Genomic DNA, 13,148 nt, shown 5'->3' with positions numbered 1-13,148 from the left:
GTCCCCTTCTCCTCCTGCCTTCAGTCTTTCCAGCATCAGGGTCTTTTCCAATGAGTCAGTTCTTTGCAGCAGGTGGCCAAATTATAGGAGCTTCAGCATCAGTCCTTGTGATGAATATTCAGGACTGATTTCCTTTAGGATTGAAAGTTTGATCTCCTTGCAGTTCAAGGAACTCTCAGGAGTCTTCTCCAACACCACAGTTCAAAGCATCAGTTCTTTGCATTCAGCTTTCTTTATAGTCCAAGTCTGACATCATGATATGACTACTAGAAAAACCATACCTGTGACTAGACAGACCTTTGTTGGCAAAGTAATGTCTCTACATTTTAACAGGCTGTCTAGGTTTGTCATAGCTTTTCTTTCAAGGAGCAAGCATATTTTAATTTCATGGCTGCAGTCACCATCTGCAGTGATTTGGAAGCCCAAGAAAATAAAGTGTCACTGTTTCCATTGTTTCCCCATCTATTTACCATAAAATGATGGGACTGGCTGCCATGATCTTAGTTTTTTGAATGTTGAGTTTTAAGCTAGGTTTTTCACTGCAGATGGTGACTGCAGCCATGAAATCAAAAGACGCTTGCTCCTTGGAAGAAACGCTATGGCGAACCTTGACAGCTCAGCATTTCACATGATGTACTCTCCATGTAAATTAAATAAGTGGGGTGACAATATAAAGCCTTGACATACTCCTTTCCAATTTGGAACCAGTCCGTTGTTCCATGTCCCATTCTAACTGTTGCTTCTTGACCTGCATACAGATTTCTCAGGAGGTAGGTAAGGTGATCTGGTATTCCCATCTCTTAAAGAATTTTCCACAATTTGTTGTCATCCACACAGTCAAAGGATTTAGCATATACAATGAAGCGGAAATAGATGTTTTTCTGTAATTCTCTTGCTTTTTCTATGATCCAGCCTATGCTGGCAATTTGATCTCTGGTTCCTCTTACCTTTTCTAAATCCACCTTAAACATCTGGAAGTTCTCAGTTGCACACTGTTGAAGCCTAGTTGGAGAATTTTGAGCATTATTCTTCTAGTGTGTGAGATGAGTGCAATTGTGCTGTAGTTTGAGTATTCTTTGGCATTGCCTTTCTTTGGGTTTGGAATGAAAACTGACCTTTTCCAGCCCTGTGGCCACTGCTGAGTTTTCCAGATTTGCTGACATATTGCTGACATTTTAATAGCATCATCTTTCAGGATTTGAAATAGCTCAGCTGGAATTCCATCACCTCCAGTAGCTTTGTTCATAGTAATGCTTCCTAAGGCCCACTTGACTTCGCATTCCAGGATGTCTGGCTCTAGGTGAGTGTTCACAGCATCGTGGTTATCTGGGTCATGAAGATCTTTTTTGTATACTACTTCTGTGTATTCTTGCCACCTCTTCTTAATATCTTCTGCTTCTGTTAGGTCCATACCATTTATTTAGATAATTGCATTTTAAAGGAAATTGTAATACTCTTTTTTTTTAATTAAAAAAATATAGGATCAAGACCATCCCCATGGAAAAGAAATGCAAAAAAGCAAAATGGCTGTGTGGGGAGGCCTTACAAATAGCTGTGAAAAGAAGCGAAAAGCAAAGGAGAAAAGGAAAGATATAAGCATCTGAATGCAGAGTTCCAAAGAATTGCAAGAAGAGATGAGAAGCCTTCTTTAGCGATCAATGCAAAGAAATAGAGAAAAAGAGCAGAATGGGAAAAGACTAGAGATCTCTTCAAGAAAATTAGAGATACCAAGGGAACATTTCATGCAAAGATGGGCTCGATAAAGGACAGAAATGGTATGGACCTAACAGAAGCAGAAGATATTAAGAAGAGGTGGCAAGAATACACAGAAGAACTGTACAAAAAAGATATTCACGACCTGGATAATCACAATGGTGTGATCACTCATCTAGAGCCAGACATCCTGGAGTGTGAAGTCAAGTGGGCCTTAGAAAGCATCACTATGAACAAAGCTAGTGGAGGTGATGGAATTCCCGTAGAGCTATTTCAAATCCTGAAAGATGATGCTGTGAAAGTGCTGCACTCAATATGCCAGCAAATTTGGAAAACTCAGCAGTGGCCACAGGACTGGAAAAGATCCGTTTTCATTCCAATCCCAAAGAAAGGCAATGCCAAAGAATACTCAAACTACAGCACAGTTGCGCTCATCTCACGCAAGAGAGTTCTAGGAAAACATCTATTTCTGTTTTATTGACTGTGTCAAAGCCTTTGACTGTGTGGATCACAATAAACTGGAAAATTCTGAAAGAGATGGGAATACCAAACCACCTGACCTGCCTCTTGAGAAATCTGTATGCAGGTCAGGAAGCAACAGTTAGAGCTGGACATGGAACAATAGACTGGTTCCAAAAGGAAAAGAAGTATGTCGAGGCTGTATATTGTCACCCTGCTTATTTAACTTCTATGCAGAGTACATCATGAGAAACACAGGGCTGGATGAAGCACAAGCTGGAATCAAGATAGCTGGGAGAAATGTCAATAACCTCAGATATGCAGATGACAGCACCCTTATGACAGAAAATGAAGAAGACCTAAAGGGCTTCTTGATGAAAGTGAAAGAGGAGGGTGAAAAGGTTGGCTTAAAATTCAACATTCAGAAAACAAAGATCATGGCATCCCGTCCCATCATTTCATAGCAGTTAGATGGGGAAACAGTGTCAGACTTTATTTTTTGGGGCTCCCAAATCACTGCAGATGGTGATTGCAGCCATGAAATTAAACAACGCTTGCTCCTTGGAGAAAAGTTATGACCAACCTAGGCAGCATATTAAAAAGCAGAGACATGATTTTGCCTACAAAGTTCCATGTAGTCAAGGCTATGGTTTTTCCAGTAGTCATGTATGGATGTGAGAGTTGGACTATAAAAAAAGCTGAGCATTGAAGAATTGATGCTTTTAAACTGTGTTGTTGGAGAAGACTCCTGAGAGTCCTTTGGACTGCAAGGAGAGCAAACCAGTCCATCCTAAAGGAGATCAGTCCTGAATATTCATTGGAAAAACTGAGGTTGAAGCTGAAGCTCCAATACTTCGGGTACCTGATTGGAAGAGCTGACTCACTGGAAAAGACCCTGATGCTGAGAAAGATGTAGGCAGGAGGAGAAGGGGATGACAGAGGGTGAGATGGTTGGATGGCATCACCGACTCAATGGAGATGAGTTTGAGTAAACTCCAGGAGTTGGTGATGGACAGGGAGGCCTGGCGTGCCGCAGTCCATGGGGTCGCAAAGAGTCAGACACAGCTGAGTGACTGAACTGAACTGATAGGTTGTAGATGCTTGCCAGAGAGCGGTGTGCTATAGTAACAGTTCTGTGTCTGCAGTCATTGTCTTCTCTGGCAGTTTAGAGTTGAACAAAGCCTCCTTCCCATGCTTTCCTAGGAGCATATTTCCACCCTTGATGTGAAAGGGAGATAAACCTGGATTTAGAGGTTTGAGATTAGCATTTAAGCCTGCTGGAGGAATTATAATCATTTATGTCTCAAGGTGCTTTGTCTGTTGTCTTTACAACTACCTCAGCTAGATATTAGGAAATAGTATAAGGAATGGGAATTGTTATTGGTTGGCTAGAAAATAATCTGCTGTGTAGGTAAGGAACTTCTTTTTTAGAATGAGACAGTAGTAGTCATGGGCGGGTAGAAAAGAATACCATGGGTTAATTCTTTCAGAAAGCTTTTCAGTAAGTATTGGATTGGTTCCCTGCACTACTTCTATATTTTTAATATTTTAACTCTTATTCTTAACCAGATTGTATTGAAATTTCTGTTTTCTTTCGTCTGCTTGAACAAAAGTTTCTCAGAGTGGAGGGTCTGTTTGTTTTTTCACCTTTGTGTCTTTGTGTTTGATGTTTAAATGTTTCCTGAACTCAACTGAGTTTAAATATTGCTTTGATTTTTCAAAGCAGTATGAACTGCATCTTCTTATTAGTTTTAGGAGTTTATTGAGATAGGTAACATAATCTAAACTTATCTGGTCCATATCATATAGCAGTTTATTCATTTCTTAGTATTTAATGGGGTCTTCCCAGGTGTCACTAGTGGTTAAAGAATCTACCTGCCAGTGCAGGGGACACGAGAGGCACAGGTTCGGTCCCTTGTTAGGGAAGATTCCCTGGAGTAGAAAGTGGCAACCCACTCTAGTATTCTTCCCTGGAGAATCCCAGAGACAGAGAAGCCTGGCAGGCAATAGTCCGTGAGGCTGTAAGGAGTCAAGATGACTGAGGAGCTAACATGTTCTCTTTCTTTCAGGAGAACTTTCTTCTTCGTATCTCTTATATCATCTCTGATTCCGGGACTCAGAACTGTAGCTATTTGCACATTTCTCCACAGGAATTACCCAATTCTGTTGAGCAGGACATTCTTCACCACATTTATAAGCAAAACTATTTAAAAACAAATTTTTTTCTCTTATGTACCATTGGCTTTTATGGATAAGCATATAGTTAACGCTGTTCGCCACTAGATGGGGTTTCAGTGAATGTAATGGAGTATTGCTGCTGCTGCTGAGTCGCTTCAGTCGTGTCCGACTCTGTGCAACCCCAGAGATGGCAGCCCACCAGGCTCCCCCGTCCCTGGGATTCTCCAGGCAAGAACACTGGAGTGGGTTGCCATTGCCTTCTCCAGTGCATGAAAGTGAAAAGTCAAAGTGAAATCACTCAGTCTTGTCCAACTCTTAGCGACCTCATGGACTGCAGCCCACCAGGCTCCTCCGTCCATGAGATTTGCCAGGCAAGAGTACAGGAGTGGGGTGCCACTGCCTTCTCTGATTAGCTGAGTTTAAAAATGAGGCACTCACCTAAGTAGTTTAAGTATGTTGTACTTGTCCTTAAGCTAATATCAGATAAGTAAGCTATGAAGTTAGGGAAGAGAGAGCTCCTTCAACTACATTGTGGGACAAATAGACTTTGATGAATTAGCCTGAAAACCAGACCACACTGACTGCATTTGAAAAAATTTAAAGCTTTCTGAATAGGTATTTTAAAATACGAGGTCTCGTCTTTTCGCCAGACTTCAAAAGTCAGGATTTTCACTCTTTTAATTATTGACCTTCAACCATAACCTTAAGGGCTAAGCTAAATGTTTCTCTTTTACCTTCTTTATGGTAGAGTTGGATATATTTTGCATTTATATGGGTGTTTTATTTTAGGAGCAGAGCTCTATTATAAAGATTCTTAATAGTGAGTGGGTTTTTGGATGACAGTAGTTACAGAGAGTGTAATTATCTGAGTGTTTTTATTTTTTACTATGTTTCAAGAAGTGTTTCAAAACTAAATACTTAATAGTGTGAAACCACTTCATTTTTCAGTATTCTTGCCATGAAAAAGAGGACGTGATAAGTTGTTCAGCTTATGAAATTCAAGTTACATGTGAATTCTGCCAGGTGTGTATGCAATAATTTGGTATTTTGGGCTATTTTTTAAATTGTTTTTATTTTTCATATTGTAGATTATAAGTATTTTCATAGGTTATTTCTAGATCGTGTTTTTTTAATAAATAAGGAATATTTACAAGTATGTAGTTTAGCTGATATTCCTATTGTATTTTTAAATTATTAAATAGAGCATCAAAATACACTTAACTATGACAGAGATAAATACATATATTTTAGGGTTTTGATTTCTCCTTAAATGAGTTCCAAATAATACTAGTCCCGTGAGGTGAAAAAAGGTTAAGATAGAAAATGGGTGTGGCAGATATGCTATATTCTAGGTGCTCTTCTGTCATTTCCCTTGAACATATTAAGTCTTTGAAAAGTCCTGCCTCCCAGAAGAAATATTCTAGCACTTCCCAAATCTGACTATTATAGCGATTGTCATCTCTGTTTGTGAAGGGCTTTTTCTGAAACGTTTTTGAAGGTTACATATTTATGAAAGGCTAACAAACTAGTGTTGAAAAAGAAATAATTTTACAGAATTGTTAGTTCAGTCAAATATAGTTGTTACATGTAATTTGTAGGAAGAAAGCAAAAAAAAACCCTGCAAGTTAATGGAAGAACTAATTGGGAACTTTCAAGTCTAAATCGAAAAGTAGGAAAATAATGTTGACTTGAAAATGTCTTTTTTGTAGTTTTTGGTTTAAATCAGGATCCAGGAAAGTCCCCATATTGTATTCTGTTTAATATGGTTTATTCAACCTCTTTTAACCTAAAGCAGTTCCCCTCTACTTTCTCTGTTCTTTTGTTCCCCATGACATTTATTTTTGAGGAGACCAGGTCTTTTGTGCTGTAGAATTTCTCTAATTGTATCTGAGTAGTGGTATTTGACCTTTTTTTTCTATCTCCTTTATTTCCTGTAGTATAATCTAGAAAAGCTTGATTAGATTTCAGGTTTGGATACAGCCGCACCCCCTGCCCCCCACCACGAATACTTAATGTGCTTTCCGCTGTCTCATCAGGGGACTCACAATATTTGTCCCACTTTTGGTGATGTTAATTTAACACTGACCCATGAGTTCAGATGCTGTTGACGTGACCCAGCCATTATGAAACTCCCATCACCTTTGCTCCTGATGGTTTTATCAGGCATTGATGAGAGTTGCCTGTCCATTATTTCATTGGTATTTAAAGTAGTGATCTTCAAATTATTTCATTCTTTCCACACATATGCTACTGAACAGGAAAGGTTTAACCTAATAGATCAGAGTTCTTAACATTTTTTTCTATAATGTGAAATCTGCATGTTGCATGTCTTTATTCATAATAAGAAAGTGGAAGATGGGGTTAAAATGTCAGTAAAACTTTATTTCACATTCAGATAGAAAACGTAAAAAGCTTAATGAAAATCAAGTAATATTACATTTTAAGTTCTTTATTTAAAAATCTGTACTGTAAAATGTTTAACTACCTCTGAATGTTTTATTATAGGCAATACAAGGACCTGTGGAATATGAGTGATGACAAACCCTTTCTATGTACTGCCCCTGGATGTGGCCAGGTAATACATAAATTATTTGGTATGTTCACATTTATTAAACACTTATGACAGTGAATGTTGTCATTCAGGGGATTCCTTTACGATATTTTGTACAACTTTGGAGTTAGAAAGAAAATAACCCAGAAAAATTTGGAGAAAAAAATTCATTTTCCTCAGCAGCATATCTGAATTTTAAAGAAGACAATCTAATATGGAAAAAAAAAAGTTAAATCTTGTAAGGGAAAGATGGAAAACCTGGAGAAAACACAAGGTTTAAAAGTATTTTCATTTGACCATTATTGGTTGAAAATCATTGTAAACTGCGCAGTTGGAAATCAGATACATTATCTTGTATGAAAATTGTTTTATTTGCTGAACTCTCGTGAAATTAACTAATTTTTACCTCTGAGCAAACCACTAATGTACAGCATATCACTAATTACTAATGTTAGTAAGTCTAAAATCTTTAATATAGGCTTGTGTGAAAGCATTTTCAGAAAATAATATTTTATTGTTTCAGAAGATCTTTCAGTGTTTTTCAATAGGCCATTAAATAATCTAATGTTGTTATAATAATCTTAAAATAACTATAGACACTGAGGAATGAGAAAATAAATTTAATGTGAAGTAAAATTATAGAATACTTAAATATACAAACTATAAATCATAAATATTAAAATGTTTCTTTGGTTCTCATTGTTTTCTTTAGTTGATACTTTGAGATATAATTTATATACAGTAAACTGCATAAGTGTACAGTTTGATACATTTTAACATATGTATGTACCCATAAAACCATCACAATTCAGATAGTGAGTGTATCATCATCTCCCGAAGTTTCCTGTGCTTGTTATGCCTCCCTCTCACCCCTCCCAACCCTGTCAACCTCTGTTCTGCCTTCTGTCACTATAGGTTAGTTTTTATTTCTAGAATTTTATGTAAGTGAAATCATACAGTATGTACTTTTGACTGGATTCTTTCATTCCACATTACTTACAGTTTCTCCATACTATCTGATCAATAGTTAATTCCTTTTCATTGAGGAATAATATTTCCTTAATTCACAAGCAGTTATTTATTCACTTGTTTATGAACTTTTGGCTTATTTCCAATTTTTAGTTGTTAGAAATAAAGCTATTGTGAATATTTAAGTACCAGCCTTTGTATGAACACATTCTTTCTTTTCTCTTGGGTGACTACCTAGAAGGGTAGTGGTGGGATCATATGTTACATATAATAGGAAACTGTCAAACTGCTTCTAAAAGGGAGATACCACTTAATATTTCCACCAGCGATCTGTGAGCAGTCCTGTTGTATAATACCCTTGCCAATATTAGGTGTGATTCTTTTAATTTTAGCCATTTTCATTGGGTGTATACTGATTTATTGTGTGTTAATTTGCATTTCATTGATGAAAAGATGAGCACTTTTTCATTTGTGTATTGGCCATTTTTATACCTTATTTTTTGTGAAATATTTTCAAATCTTCTGCTTGTTTTTTAAAATTGAGTTGTCTTTTAATTATTGAGTTGCATGAGTTCTTTAAATATTCTGGATACCAGTCCATCTTCAATTTTTTATTTATGTCTCTGGTTTCCAACTTGATTTTCATAATATGAAAATAATCTGTCCATTAAAAGATGGACAGATGTTTCTAATTTTGATGAAGTCTGATGTGTTAATTTTTTCTCTTTGATTGTTGCTTTCTGTGACTTATCTAAGAAACTGTTGCTTACCTTTAAGACACAAAAATACTCTCCTTCATGTTCCTCTGAAAGTTTGGCTTTTCATTTAGGTCTCTTGCCTTCTGAATTAATATTTGTGCATAAGTATGAGGTAGGAGTTGAAGCTCACTTTTTTTCCCCATATGGCTTTTCAAAGATTCTAGTGTCATTTGTTGAAAAGATTTTTTCCTTTCTCTGTTAAATTGCTTTATCCCTTTTCTTGAAAACCAAATGATTTGTAAAGCATGGATCTATTTCTGAGCTTCTATTCTGTTTTTTTTTATCAATCTGTCAATTTTTATGCCAGTATAGTGAGCCTTCCAGTCACTTAGGGTAAGTTCTCTGATCTACTTCTCCTTTTTCAGGATTGTTTTAGATAGTCTTTTAATTGTAGACCTTCTGGTGAGGGTATAGTGGTATATAAAGATTTTAGTTTACATGATGTCCAGTGATGCTGAGCAGGATAAAAGTGGGGCTTCCCTAGTGGTTCAGACGGTAAAGAATTCACCTGCTATGCAGGAGACCCAGGTTCAATCCCTGGGTTAGGAAGATCCCCTGAAGAAGGAAATAGCTACCCTCTCCAGTATTCTTGCCTGGAGAATTCTATGGACAGAGGAGCCTGGTCTTGGGGTCGCAAATAATCAGACACAACTGAGCGACTGACGCTTTCACTTTCAGAGGATAAAGGTAGAAGTTACCAGAGTCGGTGACATTTTAAATGGGTTGGTCAGTGAATGCCTCTGTAATAAGGTGACACTTGAATAAAGACGTGGAAGCAAACCCTACACATACCTTGGGGAAGAGTTTTTCAGAGTGAAAGAACAACAAGTTTAAGGCCAAGAGGGAAGAAATGGATTTGGTGTGTTTAAGAACAGAAAGATGACTGCTGTAACTGGAATGTTATAGCGATTGACTAGGATAAGGGTAGGAGATGAGGTCAGAAAGGTAGGGAAATAAAAAGAGCCCATAACCTGTAGAGCTTTTTTGTTGACTATGGTCTAAGGTGTTTGGGTTTTATTCCCAGAGGAATGAAAAGCCATTGCTGAGCTAATAGTGGAAGCTGGGAAAGTAGAGACTGGCAGCAGTCAGGTGAGAGATAATGGTGGCTTTGACTGGGTGGTAGTAATGGACATATAGAGAAATAGAGTGATTTGACATATATTTTGGAGATAAGTTTTGTATACATTTTTCTATAAATTCAAGAAAGCAAATTTCAAAATCCTTTTCCACTAAAATTTTGGATATGATTTACTCATAATGGTAAATTACATTTACTCCTTGGATTTGGGACTAAGTTAAATAGAAAGGTGGTCCATTTTGCTGAAATGGACTGTACAGAGAGAGCATAATTCTGTAACCCCTGGATGATAGCTAATACAGTATATTTCTCAAGCCAGCCCTTGGACCATGACTAATTTTGCTGTGTTGTTCTAGGAATCATTCTTGAAAACTCAGTCTCAGACAAGTCCCTGATTCTTTGTCTTATTCTTTTCTGCTTAAAATAGTTGGAATTGTCATCTTGTGATTGACTCTTTAGTAATATATATGCCACTTTTAATAAAAAGCATTGTATTTAAATTTACTTAAGAAATAAGGTTAAATGAAGGTTAGCTCTCATTTGGCATTTAAACAAATGAAGATTAAATGCCAACAAAAGATCAGAGAGGATGAGAAGAACCCAAGATCAAATTAGTAATGTCTAACTTTCCGGGTTTTTGGTACCTCAACCCCAAAACTGGGAGATAGAACCAGTGAGAGAATGAATTCAGTAAAATTAGGGGAATTAAGGTAAATGGAAATGAGATAATTTTCAGGTCGAGAAAATATTTTAAAATTGCTGAGGAAAATTACACAATCTGTTCAAGCACATCCATACTGTTTATAGACACTACTAATGCTTCCTTAGCTGACGAGATGAGGCAAATGGAACACTATACAACACATCCCAGGGGTAAAGCCAGAGCTTATTCACCTCAATACCAGATCCAGGAAGTCTGGGAACTTTCTGATATTCATTATTTGAGTTCTCGTAGCATACTGCCTTATACATGCCCAATCCGTGGCACAAATAGCCAAGAGACTGAGAGGAGACTACCCCTCAGGCCACAAAGAATAGGAAGGAGCCTTTGTAGAGTCTTCTGCAGATAGCAAGGGCGTTCCAGTGCTTTATCAGGCCTACAAGTGACTCCACTGTTCTTCCTCAGTATATATATCAGCAGCATTTCCATCTAATGATGCTGTCTATAAATCAATCTATTATTAGTTTGACATTTTCAACCACTAGAATGTTTATATTTTTGGCAAAACAGTAGCCATTTTACTTCATTCATATTAAAAATACTCCTGCACTCTCCTTCATTGCTGGTAAAAGTGCAAGACGGCAAATGCATTTACACTTTGACCCAGCAATCCCACTTCTGGGATTCTGTCCCACAAATGTTATGTCAAAACTATGAAAAGACATATGCCAAGGTTATTAAGTATATGTTCAATATATTTTGGTACCTGGGAATCGTTGGACAGTGGTTTTCCATGGGAATAGAAGCTGAAAACTACAAAGCTCCTTTGCAGCTTTAGTTTGGAAGTGACACGGCATCAGTTCTGTAGCATTCTGTTGATCATGCAAGTCACCAGACCAGCTCAGACTCAAGGGGTGGAGAATAGGTACCATCCTCTGGATGGGACAACCAACGTTAACGACACGGCAAAGGAAGGAGGGTATATATCCTACCAAAAGGAATTTGTGGCCATGTTTTACAATATGCCACAGATGAATACTGCAATATTGCTAGGTAGAATAATTCTTGGGATTGGTCTCAAAAAAAAAAAAATGCATTGGGTGAATTGTGAGTAGAGGTGAAATGAGACAGACCATAGGTTGATAATTGCTAAAGCTGAGTGAAGTGTACCAAGGGTGTTTATTACACTATTTTTTAAAAATTTACTTAAATTCAACAGAAGAAAAAGCAACCTATGGCTGAATATAAGAACATGTATGTATCAGAGATTGCTTAAAAGACTTAATATTTTTAGAAAATATGAAAAAATATTGTTAGAATAGTTTTTTAGACTCCCTATTATGAAAGGATATAACGCTTATTTTTCTTCTTACTTCTCCTTCCCTCCTCCCTTGATGTCTGGTAATAATTATTTTTCCATTGGTAGAGTTAGGAATACAGTTTGATAATCCATAATCCCCATATGTCTTCAGTTTTACTTCTGTATTTAAGTAGTATCTCAGAGAGGAAGGGTGAGAACTAAGCTTGAAGGCACTCCAGTGTTTAGCAGTCAGAAAGAGGGGAAGGACACAGAGGAGGCAGAGAAGCAGCAGACAGTGAAGAAAACTGTGTTCTAGAAGTCAAGTAGAAAAAGTATTTCAAAATGTGGAGAAACAGTGTAGTCATACAGTTGATAAGGATAATTCAGTATTTACTATTGAATTTAGAAATATGAGGACTGTTAAGACACCCTGATAAGAGTAGTTTCAGTGAAAGAGCAGTGACGACAGTGAGACTGGGGTTAGCCTTGAAGAGCAAATGTGGAGAATCAGAAGTGGAGACATCGTAAGATACTTTTTATTTGTAATTTAGCTTAAAGGGAAATACTGCTGAGGGAGGATTAAAGATGGAGCTTTTTTGTTTTGAATTTTAAGGTGCGACTATCATAGCACACTTTACACTGCAGAGAGAGGAACTGTTGTAGAAATGGAGTCCTTAAGAGAGGATGGGATCCAGTGTTCAAGTGGAAGGACTGGCCTTAGATAGGACCATGGACGATTTATCCATAGTACCTGGGAATGAAAAGTCGGGAAGAGATGTGGAAGGTTTGAATAGAGAAAAGGAACCATATCAAAACTTAGACATACAAGCATGTTTCTTCGATATGGTCACCATAAAAAACTACATTTCTGTATATTCCGTTGCACAAAAGAAATTATCTTTAGAGGCTATGGCATATTGTTATTAAGAGATTTGTATTACTTAGGATGCAGGCTGAGACAAAGAATCAACCTTAACAACAGACTGATGGGCTTGTTTTTTAATATAATAACCAGGAAGTAGGAGCCCCAGGTTGGCTGATTCTGTAATCCTCATCATGCTACTTCCATTTTTAGGTCCAAAATGGCTTTTCAGCTCCTGACATGAAGTCCACATTCCAGCAGTAAGGGAGGGAGAAGGGGAAGCAGAGAGGAGCGTGTATACACGCATCATTTTAGGAGCATTCACTGGAAGTAATGCAAATGATTTTCACTCATTCTTTTGATCCAAAAGAATATGGCCACCTAACTGCAGAGAAAGATAGAAAATGTGGTCTTTGTTCTGGGCAGCCAAGTGCTCACCTAAAATTTAGAAATTCTTAATTTGAAGGAAAAAGAGTAATAGATATTAAGGGACAGCTGGCAGTCCTTGACATAATTTTCAGAGATGATTTTGAATTTGGGAACATAACAAAAATTCATTTGGAGCCAGAGTCTGTTTAAGCTGGGCAATACTAAAGCTACCAGTTGTGAGTTTAGTTGA

The 13,148-nt window shown here is 37.2% G+C and overlaps 1 protein-coding gene across 1 annotated transcript in view; it reads left to right on the top strand.

Moving 5' to 3' along the window:
* Positions 1–13,148, top strand: part of ATF2 (activating transcription factor 2) — a 79,722-nt gene that overhangs the window by 17,397 nt on the left and 49,177 nt on the right. Inside the window, 2 exon segments of the mRNA XM_005675937.3 lie at positions 5,299–5,373; positions 6,856–6,925. Of these exon segments, the coding sequence (XP_005675994.2) occupies positions 5,342–5,373; positions 6,856–6,925 (102 nt within the window). The 5' untranslated portion in view covers positions 5,299–5,341.

Source organism: Capra hircus, chromosome 2 (assembly GCF_001704415.2).
Source record: "Capra hircus breed San Clemente chromosome 2, ASM170441v1, whole genome shotgun sequence".
Taxonomy (NCBI): domain Eukaryota; kingdom Metazoa; phylum Chordata; class Mammalia; order Artiodactyla; family Bovidae; genus Capra; species Capra hircus.
This window is presented reverse-complemented; position numbering and strand designations above follow the sequence as displayed.